This window comes from Coregonus clupeaformis, chromosome 14, assembly GCF_020615455.1.
Source record: "Coregonus clupeaformis isolate EN_2021a chromosome 14, ASM2061545v1, whole genome shotgun sequence".
Classification (NCBI taxonomy): Eukaryota; Metazoa; Chordata; class Actinopteri; order Salmoniformes; family Salmonidae; genus Coregonus; species Coregonus clupeaformis.
The window spans coordinates 36221418-36235199 of NC_059205.1; the positions used below are offsets into that span (position 1 = coordinate 36221418).

General features: G+C 42.3%; 1 protein-coding gene across 1 annotated transcript in view; it reads right to left on the reverse strand.

Annotated features, from left to right (window-relative positions):
- The window catches only part of LOC121580961 (contactin-associated protein-like 2), a 67801-nt gene that overhangs the window by 45823 nt on the left and 8196 nt on the right, over window positions 1–13782 (reverse strand). The window contains exons 2-7 of the mRNA XM_045224809.1: window positions 8483–8593; window positions 8031–8224; window positions 6609–6756; window positions 3691–3894; window positions 3054–3238; window positions 929–1072 (exon numbers count right to left, since the gene is read on the reverse strand). Coding sequence (XP_045080744.1) covers window positions 929–1072; window positions 3054–3238; window positions 3691–3894; window positions 6609–6756; window positions 8031–8224; window positions 8483–8593 — 986 coding nt within the window. The remainder of the gene's footprint in view (window positions 1–928; window positions 1073–3053; window positions 3239–3690; window positions 3895–6608; window positions 6757–8030; window positions 8225–8482; window positions 8594–13782) is intronic.

Genomic DNA, 13782 nt, shown 5'->3' on the forward strand with positions numbered 1-13782 from the left:
GCAACGAAGGAGTGGCTTCGTAAGAAGCATTTCAAGGTAGTGGAGTGGCCTAGCCAGTCTCCAGATCTCAACCCCATAGAAAATCTTTGGAGGGAGATGAAAGTCCGTGTTGCCCAGCGACAGCCCCAAAACATCACTGCTCTAGAGGAGATCTGCATGGAGGAATGGGCCAAAATACCAGCAACAGTGTGTGAAAACCTTGTGAAGACTTACAGAAGATGTTTGACCTGTGTCATTGCCAACAAAGGGTATATAACAAAGTATTGAGAAACTTTTGTTATTGACCAAATACTTATTTTCCACCATCATTTGCAAATAAATTCATAAAAAATCCTACAATGTGATTTTCTGGATTTTTCTTCCTCATTTTGTCTGTCACAGTAGACGTGTACCTATGATGAAAATTACAGGCCTCTCTCATCTTTTTAAGTGGGAGAACTTGCATAATTGGTGGCTGACTAAATACTTTTTTTCCCCACTGTAAGAGCTTCTTCACTTCTGCACTCTTAGAAAAAAGGGTTTGGCTGTCCCCATAGGATAATCCTTTTTGGTTTCAAGCAGAACCCCTTTGGGTTCCATGTAGAACCCTCTGTGGAAAGGGTTCTTCATGGAACCCAAAAGGGTTCTTCAAAGGGGTCTCCTATGGGGTCAGCCAAAGAACCATTTTAGGTTCTAGATAACACCTTTTTTTCTAAGAGTGTGATTTATAGATGCACTAAAGCCAGTTTTTTTAGCGTCTCAGTGAAAAAGGCTAATTATATTGAATTGTATTGAAGTGAGGTGTTGCGTCACTGGCATTTCCAGGTAGGTAATAACAAATACATGGCTGTTCCTGCCGTTTATGTTTTCAAGGTATACTAGTGAATCACAAACCACGTAGTAAAGATGCCACTCAGATATACAAAATATGACATAGAAATGTTCTTACAAAACTTGAAGTATCAATTTTCTTCCTCTTGACCAGGTTGGTAATATTATCTCCGTTGTAGGTGATGCCCTCCATGCAGCCAACAAAGTTCTCCCTGCCTCCCGAGCTGGGCTTGGCAGAGACAGGCATGCCTCCAAAGCTGATCTGGAGGACACAGAAGGAGAAGAGGAAAAGGGGTCAAGTTTTAGTTGAAGAGGCTCAGCAGCAGGAGCCACATCTCAGAGCCATTTGTCGCTTGAATCAAATCAATACAGCAGCATACATCCCTTCAGGGAATATATTGGTTTTCGCTTGTGCCTGATTGCATTAATCTCCACTTTATAATGAGTGTATGGTGTTGTGTCTTTTCCCTCCTCCTTCCTTGCGGAGGCAAAGTCATTTCCACTGATGACACTGATAATTACACAGACAAACCTAAAAGCTAAGTTCTGTAATCACAGGGGAGTCTCAGAAAAATATTTTGTTTAACAAGTAATACTTGGTAGGGATAAAAATTATTGACACCCCTGTTTTTAATGCCTTTCAATACCTCACCTTGCATGGATAATGGCACTGAGCCTTTTTCTATAATGTTTAATGAGTTGGAGAACACATTGGGAGGGATCTTAGACCATTCCGGAGACTGAGATGGCCATTGCAAAATGTTGATTTTGTGGCCAATTAACCACTTCTTTGTGGATGTTGATGTGTGCTTGGGGCTATTGTTTGCTGGAAGATCCACTTGCGGCCAAGTTTCAGCCTGGCAGAGGCAACCAGGTTTTTGGCCAAAGAGCTCTATTTTCATGACATCAGACCAAAGCACCAGTTCCAATCCAAGTGCCAATGCCGTTTAGCAAACTCCAGGTGTTTACATTTGTTGGATGACATGAAAATAGAGCTCTTTGGCCATGCACACCAGTGTTGGGTTTGGCGTCGAAATTAGAATGCATGAGCAGAAAATAACCCTATATCTACTGTGAAATATGGTGGTGGATCTTTGATGTTATGGGTCTATTTTGCTTCCATCCACCCCACATACATTCTACACACATTTGACATACATTGCGAAAAATAGTTACGTAGCGAAAATATCGTTATTTGATATACATTACATCTGAATAGATAGTACTTAAACACATCCAGTATAAATTAAGTAAAGTGTTTTCAGTCATAACTATTATCCTGGGGCCCTTGTTAAGGTCAACAGCATCATGAACTTTACCTAGTACCAGGACATTTTAGCCCAAAACCTGGTTGCCTCTGCCAGGAGGCTGAAACTTGGCCTCAAATGGATCTTTCAGCAATGCACTAACCCCAAGCACACATCAATATCCACAAATAAATTGTTAATTGACCATAAAATCTACATTTTGCAATGGCCAATTCAGCCTCTGGATTTGAAACCCATTGAAAACCTGTGTCTTGAATTGAAGAGGGCAGTCCATAAACTCAGACATAAGATATTAAGGATCTGGAAGGATTCTTTATGGAGGAATGGTCTAAGATCCCTCCCGATGTGTTCTCCAACTCATAAAACATTTTAGAAAAAGGCTCAGTATCGTTATCCTCGCAAGGTGAGGTATTGAAAGGTATTGAAAACAGGGGTGTCAATAATTTTGACCCCTACCTTTTTGTGTAAAAAAGTATTACTCGTTAAACAAAATCTCTTTCTCTGAGCAATTGTATTAGTATAAAATAATGTAAACATTCTGAGCATACAATATAGCTCAGTATTTGAAGTATTTATTTTATAGTCATTTTGCTCATCTTTATCAATGGTGTCAATAATTTCAGACCCCACTGTATATTTTACAACTATATACTGTAAGGAGGGATGCGAAGAGAGGAACATGGACAATACATACAACTCTATAGGGAGGGATGAAGAAATGAACTAAGACAAAATATACAGTACAATACAACTATATATAAACCAGGGTTGGGGTCAATTCCATTCCAATTCCAGTCAATTCAGAAATAAACCAAATTCCAATTCCAGATTTTTCCTTGTTGAAAAATACTGAAGAGAATTGGAATTTCAGTGTACTTCCTGACTTGACTGGAATTTTAATTGACCACAACCCTTATAGGGAGGGATGCGAAGAGAGGAATCACTAAGACAATATCCAACATAACTGTAGCCTACCTCATAGTCCAGGTCAAGATGATCAAATTCACCGTTGGTGCGGAAGTGCTGTGTGTGGCGATCCAGGGTAAAGTTTACATTCCGTCGGTAACGCTCGATAATTACGGAGTGCCAGTGGTCATCATCCAATAAACTTCCGCTTGTCACAGAGGTGTGCCCGAGGATGGAGCCGTACTGATTGCTGCCTGAAGTTTACAAGACATAAACAGATCGACTTTATTAAGAAAATGCTTAAGGGAAACATTTTCCAATAAACAACAGTCTGACATAGTGAGATAGAAATAGTATAAATTCTAATTTGTGAAGGCTACTGTGGTGAATAATTATCTTGCTGACAACAACCAATATTCAAATCCATCAAATAGAAATAGAAGATGTATAATGCATAATGCATAAGGGCCAGCCATATTAGCAAATATGCAGGAATCTTAACAAGTTTCATCAACTGACCTAAGTAGCTACCATAAGAAGCTAAATTATCAGCGATTATAGTACACTAGGTGTGCATCCCAAAAACCACCCTGTTCCTTATATCATGCACTACTTTTGGTCAAAAGTAGAGGACTAAATATGGAATAGGGTGCCATTTTGGATGCACACAGGTATCCCATAGACAGGATCGGAAATGGTCCATTACCCAGGTTGATCATGAGCAGTAGTTTGGATCTCTTCAGCTCCAGGCTGATATAGTCTCCCTGCTGTCCCTCCCCGTGCAGGAGCACACCGTTACTCGCTGTGGTCTTAAACTTCAGGGAGATGACGTCCTTCAAGATCTTCATCTTCTTCATCTTGAAGCGGTAGGAGATCACACCCTGGCCTTCGAAGTTGATCACATCCGCCCCTGAGGTCACCGAACGGTGATAAAGGATACAGAGCTTAATATCCCCTAAATGACTGTACCTCTACTGTCCTGTGTCAAGGCTTTTCACAGGATGTGTTAGAGGGGTGTTAATGAGAAGAAGAAAAGTCCTTTTGAGATCACCTACTGCAATCGCAAGCAATGTAAAAAAGGTAAGGCAGCTTATACGGATTTCTCTTTTTATAATTGGAGGAACAGAACAACTGAGTGAGAAATTACTCAAAGGCTGTAAGACATATAACTCTGGCTGCAAAGACTATTCTGTCTTTTGAGATGTGCCAGTTTACGTGCCTAGACAGCAGCATATCGGCATTGTGATATCACCCTGCGGCAACTCACTCCTTTCAAAGGTGCTTTCATCTCTTTACCCTGATTTAACCGGTCAGGGGGCTCAGAACACTGACAGTCCTGTAAGCCAGCCCTATCGGCGAGGTGGCAGGAGAGGGCCCTGCTCGGTTACATCTATTTGCTGTTCAATCTTACAGGCATGGATGGAGTATTTGCAGTAAGGACAAGTGGCCACAGGGAACTGGACTGGTCAAGGACTAGGGCAAACAAGTTTATCACGGTCCATTTTTCCTGTCTATTAGTTTCAACAGTCTGTAATACAGCCTGGGATGGATACAGCAAAGGGTGGTGTGGCAGGTGACAATTTAAAGCGTGGCAGGCGCAAGCTTTGAAGGAGGGAATTGATCAGTCAAGCTTGTTTTTTTGTGGTACAAGGTAACAACAGAAACCAGCCAAGGTACAGTGGGGCAAAAAAGTATTTAGTCAGCCACCAATTGTGCAAGTTCTCCCACTTAAAAAGATGAGAGAGGCCTGTAATTTTCATCATAGGTACACGTCAACTATGACAGACAAATTGAGAAAAAAAATCCAGAAAATCCCATTGTAGGATTTTTTAATGAATTTATTTGCAAATTATGGTGGAAAATAAGTATTTGGTCACCTACAAACAAGCAAGATTTCTGGCTCTCACAGACCTGTAACTTCTTCTTTAAGAGGCTCCTCTGTCCTCCACTCGTTACCTGTATTAATGGCACCTGTTTGAACTTGTTATCAGTATAAAAGACACCTGTCCACAACCTCAAACAGTCACACTCCAAACTTCACAATGGCCAAGACCAAAGAGCTGTCAAAGGACACCAAAAACAAAATTGTAGACCTGCACCAGGCTGGGAAGACTGAATCTGCAACAGGTAAGCAGCTTGGTTTGAAGAAATCAACTGTGGGAGCAATTATTAGGAAATGGAAGACATACAAGACCACTGATAATCTCCCTCGATCTGGGGCTCCATGCAAGATCTCACCCCGTGGGGTCAAAAAGATCACAAGAACGGTGAGTAAAAATCCCAGAACCACACGGGGGACCTAGTGAATGACCTGCTGAGAGCTGGGACCAAAGTAACAAAGCCAACCATCAGTAACACACTACACCGCCAGGGACTCAAATCCTGCAGTGCGAGACGTGTCCCCCCTGCTTAAGCCAGTACATGTCCAGGCCCGTCTGAAGTGCATTTGGATGATCCAGAAGAGGATTGGGAGAATGTCATATGGTCAGATGAAACCAAAATATAACTTTTTGGTAAAAACTCAACTTGTCATGTTTGGAGGACAAAGAATGCTGAGTTGCATCCAAAGAACACCATACCTACTGTGAAGCATGGGGTTGGAAACATCATGCTTTGGGGCTGTTTTTCTGCAAAGGGACCAGGACGACTGATCCGTGTAAAGGAAAGAATGAATGGGGCCATGTATCGTGAGATTTTGAGTGAAACCCTCCTTCCATCAGCAAGGGCATTGAAGATGAAACGTGGCTGGGTCTTTCAGCATGACAATGATCCCAAACACACCGCCCGGGCAACGAAGGAGTGGCTTCGTAAGAAGCATTTCAAGGTCCTGGAGTGGCCTAGCCAGTCTCCAGATCTCAACCCCATAGAAAATATTTGGAGGGAGTTGAAAGTCTGTGTTGCCCAGCGACAGCCCCAAAACATCACTGCTCTAGAGGAGATCTGCATGGAGGAATGGGCCAAAATACCAGCAACAGTGTGTGAAAACCTTGTGAAGACTTACAGAAAACGTTTGACCTGTGTCATTGCCAACAAAGGGTATATAACAAAGTATTGAGAAACTTTTGTTATTGACCAAATACTTATTTTCCACCATCATATGCCAATAAATTCATAAAAAATCCTACAATGTGATTTTCTGGATTTTTTTTTCTATTTTTGTCTGTCATAGTTGACGTTTACCTATGATGAAAATTACAGGCCTCTCTCATCTTTTTAAGTGGGAGAACTTGCACAATTGGTGGCTGACTAAATACTTTTTTTCCCCACTGTAAACAGCTGTTCTCTATCTCCTACTCTATCAAAAACCTGTAGCTGTGAATTCGGTTGTTGGCATGGAGATCAGTAATCTAATTATTTCAACTCAATTAATCTAATTTACTGAGCATATTAATACGCTGAGCAAGACCTTCAGTCTTACATATTAATTAAGCCCATTTTGGCCAACACCTGATTATTCTAATATTTTCTTCATACAGAAATTATCCTAACTGCACGCAATAAAGTAACTTTTCAAAGAGATTCCTTGTTCAGAGATTCCATGTTCCATTTTTCTGGTTAATAAAGGATTGCAATAAACTAATACAGTAGCATGAGAGTGCACATGGATGTCTGCTGTTCACTCACAGTAAGAACAGCCATAGACTTCCACTCGTAGGCCGATCCTCCCCTCCTCGCTCCACTCCAGTGGGATGATGCGGACATAGCGCGTTATGATTGCATGCTGCAGATCATGGCGGACCACACTTTCACTGTTGGAGTTGCCTGAAAATGCCTGGGCAAGCAAACAGAAACAGAATATTTAGGTTCCATATCCTGAAGCCTAACTTATCATTTTTGAATGAGTAGGTACACTACATGGCCAAAAGTATGTGGACTTGCTTCCATTCAGCTACAAGAGCATTAGTGAGGTCGGGCACTGATGCTGGGCGCACTCCGCGTTCCAATTCATCCCCAAAGGTGTTCGATGGGGTTGAGGTCAGGGCTCTATGCAGGCCAGTCAAGTTCTTCCACACCGATCTCGACAAACCATTTCTGTATGGGCCTCGCTTTGTGCACGGGGGCATTGTCATGCTGAAACAGGAAAGGGCCTTCCCCAAACTGTTGCCACAAAGTTGAAAGCACAGAATCGTCTAGAATGTCAGTATGCTATAGCGTTAAGTTTTCCCTTCACTGGGACTAAGGGGCCTAGCCCGAACCATTAAAAACAGCCCCAGACCATTATTCCTCCTCCACCAAACTTTACAGTTGGCACTATGCATTGGAGCAGGTAGCGTTCTCCTGGCATCCGCCAAACCCAGATTCGTCCGTCGGACTGCCAGATGGTGAAGTGTGATTCACCACTCCAGAGTACACGTTTCCACTGCTCAAGATACCAATGGCGGCAGGCTTTACACCACTCCAGCCGAGGCTTGGCATTGCGCATGGTGATCTTAGGCTTGTGTGCGGCTGCTCAGCAATGGAAACTCATTTCATGAAGCTCCCGACGAACAGTTCTTGTGCTGACGTTACTTCCAGAGGCAGTTTGGAACTCGGTAGTGAGTGCTGCAACCGAGGACAGATTATTTTTACGCGCTACGCACTTCAGCACTCGGTGGTCCCGTTCTGTGAGCTTGTGTGGCTTACCACTTCGCGGCTGAGCCGTTGTTGCTCCTAGACGTTTCCACTTCACAATAACAGCACTTACAGTTGACGGGGGCAGCTCTAGCAGGGCAGACATTTTACGAACTGACTTGTTGGAAAGGTGGTATCCTATGACGGTGCCACGTTGAAAGTCACTAAGCTCTTCAGTACGGGCCATTCTAGTGCCAATGTTTGACTATGGAAATTGCATGGCTGTGTGCTCGATTTTGTTCACTTGTCAGCAGCGGGTGTGGCTGAAATAGCCGAATCCACTAATTTGAAGGGGTGTCCAAATACTTTTGGCCATGTAGTGTACCTCTTTGATACATCATGAATGTTTAATGGACTAATTTCAAAGGATAGGTGTGACTCTCTCTTTAAACTAAAAGCTTTGTTATTTCACTTTGGTTCAAATCATTGACTCACCCATATGTTGCCATCTTGCAGATATGGTCTCCAGTTCCTTCCTGTGTCACTGTACAGGAGTCTGTATTGCATTGTCCAATCAGAGCTGCTGTACCTGCCCTGTGTGGCGATGGAGGTGACCTGCTTCCTGGTTCCCAGGTCCATTTGCAGCCACTGGTAATGATCAGTGTCCACAGGAGACCAGCCACCAGCACCTAGGGTTGAGCGAGACAATCAAACCAGCTCCATAACCTTGTATTGCCAACTATAACCTACTTGCAAAACAATTAATTTGCATGTATTTTTCACACGCAAAAATATTAAACTATATCACATAGAAACATCAGTATCCTCTCCTCTTATGTGGTAAACAATATGTGAGTGAAGTGAATGAGACCAAGGATTAAAATAATCACCAAAGAAACATATTCAGAATATTCAGAATAAAAGCTTAGGGTTTTAGTTGTTAATACCTCCTCTCCTGTTGAGCTTTGCGTATCCAGCCCCATATCCAAGGGAGTAAACTGAAGAGCTGGTGAAAGCAGTGTGGGAGAGTGGTGTGGCCAACGCTTCATCACATTTCCCTGGAGGGCAACACAAAACACAAGATTCAGGCAAGGGAAGAATGAGTCATTGTCCCATAAAATGACACTTCAGCATGTTTTAACAATTTATTTGATTCAGTTTTCTATTCTTCCTTATAATTGTATTTTACATTACTTCATATACTGCTCAACCATAGACAGAGAGCAGTATATGTATTGGAGAGACTATCACATGGTAGATCAAATCCGTCCATGAGACATCTTCCCATTCACACCCTTTTCAATAGCAATTCCTTGGTGGTAATGATTGGAAGCCAAAGGCCATTAAATATAAGTACAATATGTCTGTCCATTGAATATGGCAAGGCCAATTTCTGTCTGGTTTCCTGACTGTTTTGGTTATTATTATTGAACACATCAATAGCAATACATGAATAGCTTAGCATCTAACCTTCAGCCTGTTATGTTCCTGGTAGACACTTACGACCATGATTGATAAACACACTCAATCTTGATGAATAACTTTCCATAGACTCCAACAGACTCTTAGCGCAATTTGTGCTGAAGACTCAATCTTGCTTGGCTACAGAGGTCAAGGGTTAGTTTTCGGGGCTACATTTCAAAGCTCTCTTCACACTCTCTACAATCTCATTAACTAGAGGCCTCCAAATCAACACGCACCACTCATGTTTAAATGGAGCTGTGGAGGTCAACATCATTTCCAAAAGTCAATTAGCACTCTTGAATCTGTTGCCATAAGCCATATACATTTTATAGACTTCAGGAAAGGTTACACAGCTCCCTCACTAACTTTAATGATGTAGCTACCTCCTACCTCCTAACTTTATCTATTAGAACTTTCTATATAACTCCTCTGTATAACAATTCCTGAACTGTCCCTATACAACAAACCAACTGCTTGGTAAATAACATGCAGGAATTGTGTCAATATTCCCCTGTGCAATCACAGACTATGAAATGACCAGTAGACATGGGACCAATGTGATTGTGGGGAACTGAATCACCTGCATTAATAATGTTGCTGGACAGCTGACATAGATTGTTTGTTACTGTCCCTTTATTTGCCTCGGTGAACATTTAACAGAAAATTGCCTCTATCAATGTGTCTGCCCTGACTGACAAAGAAGGAATGCTTGCTATTTGATGGAAACATGAAAGAACAAACAAGTAATTTCCTGTTTGTATTTTGACAGGTGGAGAGGGATTGTAGTGCCTCACAACATAAAATAAGGTATCAACACAACAAACACTTTCTAAGACCCAAGAAATCAGACAATTCTTTGCGTATGAAAACTTTGGACCCAAGGGAGTTGAAAAACATTGCCAGAAAATACCCCACTACTTTCCAAGACACATTTTGTCAACAACTTTTTGAGAGCAGCACTTTAAAGTGCAAGGAGAACGTTAATCACGATACTGTAGCTGTGGCATTAGGACGTCTTCTTCACACCAGATTTGTCATCTGCTGAGTGTTGACTGAGTTTTATTCATCATCTGTGTGCAAATATTGTGCTGTGTGCTCACACTCACACTCTCTCTCATACACAGTGTGGTAGGCCTGATCACAGGGAGGAGGTCAGGGACCTGGCAGTGTGGGGCCGGAACAACTACCTCTCCCTCAACGTCAGTAAGACCAAGGAGCTGATCGTGGACTACAGGAAAATGGGGGGGGGGCTCAGATCCTCAAAAAGTTCTACAGCTGTACCATTTAGAGCCTCTTGACTGTGCATCACTGCTTGGTATGGCAATAGCACCGACCTTGATCGCATGGTGCTTCAGAGGGTGGTGCGGACATCCCAGGGGCCGAGTTTCCTGCCATCCAGGACCTCTATATCAGGCGGTATGAAAGGAAGGCCTGGGAAATCATTAAAGACTCCAACCACCCAAGCCATAGACTGTTCTCTCTGCTTCCACACAGCAAGAGGTAACGGTGCATCAAGTCTGACACCAACAGGCTCCTGAACAGCTTCTATCCCCATGCAATAAGATTACTAAATAGCTAACAAAATGGCTACAGGGACTATATGAGTTGACCTTTGTATTTTATTCTTATTCTTGCACTCTCTATGCACACTCACAGGGCCCTACCCACTACGCACACTGATACTCCAACCCACACACAAACACTCACTCCATCATTTGCTCACACACATAATATGCATACATTTATTCTGACTCTACACACACCCACTCACACACAATCATCATGGGGCGGCGCACAATTGGCCCAGCGTCGTCCAGGATAGGGGAGGGAATAGCCGGCAGGGATGTAGCTCAGTTGGAAGAGCATGGCGTTTGCAACGCCAGGGTTGTGGGTTCGATTCCCACGAGGGGCCAGTATGAAAAAAATTAAAAATAATGTATGCACTCACTAACTGTAAGTCGCTCTGGATAAGAGCGTCTGCTAAATGACAAAAATTTAAAATGTAAATGTAAATCATATACGCTGCTGCTACTCTGTTTATCATTATACTCATGCCTTGTAACCTTACCCCTATACATATCTACCTCTATCGATTCAGTATCCTTGCACATTGTAAATATGGTTCTGGAACTGACCCTGTATATATGCTTACTTACTTTATCGTGTTCTTCTTAATTCTTCTTTCTTATTTTTATATCTTGTGTGTTTTTGTTCTACCTTGTTATTTTTTGTATTACATTGTTATTGATTACTGCATTGTTGAGGTTAGAGCTTACAAGAAAGGCATTTCACTGTACTTGTGCATGTGACATTAAAACTCAAAACACACACACACACCTTTGTCGAATTGAGCCTTGCATCATGATCGTTTATTGTAGTGAGATTGTCCCAGATGGTTAAAAACATACATTAACTGAACCAGATGAATTCCTCAGTGCATAAAGGCATGGCTTAGAAAAGCTGACAGCTCATTTCTCACTGCTGTGTATCTACTGTAGCTGTGGGCTGAGCCTAGATCTCCCCATCTCAGATGTGGACAGCCCGACATTATTGATTTGGCCATAGCGCCTGAGTGCAGTCTCCTGTGATAGCCTAATTTCCACTAAGAGCACGAAGACCTTCGACATCATCAGCTACAACATCACCCACTCATGTCATGTCTGAGACTGGCCGTACACATTTTCCTTAAACGCAGTGACAATCATTCCAGCAGCCTTGAGGCTCCCGCAGCACAACATCAACAAACACTGGGGTTACACGAAAACAAATTAATTGAGCGCAATGTCTAGAGGGGAGCTAATGTTGCAAAATGGCAGCTGGTTATTCTGTACATCGCCACCTTTTCCTAATTGCTCATTTCTTGTCTAACAGTGCATGAGCTGCTGAGTTGTGTTTTAGTGTAGAATACCGGTAGGTAGTTTGTTATAGTTACATGACATGGAACTATAATACAATACCATATCTATTTACACAGAACGTTAGTGGGTGGAAAAGCGCTACCTCATTGAGCAGTGGTAATGTGGTTACTTGTGACTACCGCCACACGCCTACTAGCTGTCATCAAGTTAGGCCTGAGGCCTATAGTCAGACATGTAATTTTTTCATTTTATAAAGCAATTTAGAACCGGAAGCCTCCTAAATAGGCAACACAATGTTGATGGGGATAGGCTAATGAATTGGGTCCACCATGCTCCTTTAATTTGCTGCGCTAAGGTCAGTGACACCATTTTTTTTTTTTTTTTTACCTTTATTTAACTAGGCAAGTCAGTTAAGAACAAATTCTTATTTACAATGACGGCCTACACCGGCCAAACCCGGACGACGCTGGGTCAATTGTGCGGCGCCCTATGGGACTCCCAATCACGGCCGGTTGTGATACAGCCTGGAATCGAACCAGGGGGTCTGTAGTGACGTCTCAAGCACTGAGATGCAGTGCCTTAGACCACTGCGCCACTCGGGAGCCCGATGGCAGAGTCGCTACTATACTGATAAGTGTGGCATGTTAATCAGTCTGCTCGCTGGCCTCACACCGGGACACATAAGTAATGGGTTAGAATCAATCTGCCACTGTGGAGCTTCTGGCTTTCTGGGCCTTATTAGCACAGTCTGAGCCTTGGCTGAAGCCTAGCTGTTATTGGAGCATGACCGGAGCTTAAACTAATGGAATGGCATGTTTTGTCACCTTCAATGTTAGTGTTTAATGATGTGGAACTACGAGCTATACATTGAGTATGTGCTGTATGTATTGACCTTGTTTGAATATTTTCCTGAGTCGAACTATGTAGCTATTTAATATTGATTGTATTCCAGGAAGAGAGAGAGAGGGGTGAGAGAGAGAGAGAGAGAGAGAGAGAGAGAGAGAGGAACACTCAAATGGGAAGAATTTGGAAATTTGCTGTCTATAGGCTGTCCTTCTCTTCACCTGTTATTTTTTCAACACTAATAAGTGAATGGCTCTATGACACCACACGTGCCGACAATACTAAACAGTAGGTCCCTGAAAAGCCAAGGACATTTTGTATCAGTGTCGCAAGGACACTTGCTCACAGGATTAATCTAAAAGTAGAAAAATAAAGTGTTAGTCGGAACAGTTTTACTTCACTCTATCAGCAAATGAAGCTCTAAGAATAATTATTCTCATTCGGACCATTACTGTACTTTCATTCTGCTGTGACAATGAATTGCCCACTACTCATTGAGCACCAAGTCTTATCCCTCTGAGCGGAAAATTAAAGAAGCTAAATCATTTATTCCGCTGGGAAGTTTGATAGAGTGATGTTTGAATGTTGAACTGTACTGTAGAACACATTAAAACATCAGAGAACAGGGAGAAAAATTGTGTGATGTGGTAGCAAATCAGAATTTGACTAATTCTTATTCACAGAGAAGCAATTCTGCTTCAAATTACATGTTTTACATGTCAGTCAAATTGACGTTTATTTACATTTCCTTGCCTTTAGATTAGTATTAACAAAAGCAACAAGCTCTTAGAAGCCTTCCCTGTGAGATTTGCGGAGAGAGCAGCCAAGCATAAAATTAAACACGCTCTCTCCACCTCCTCCTGTCCTTCATAGCAAATGGATATTTGAGGCTTTTTGAGTGTTTAAATAACTCTCGAGAAGCTGGCTCTTACCACCACATTGCTAGATGCACAAACAGCACTTGATCATTGCCAATTCAGACACAGGACTTTTTTGTTGTTGTTGTGGTAATGCATTTGTTACATCTGTATTTGTTAACTGCTGCTATTTAGTTATTTATCCCTGCCTACAGTCTTTGGTGT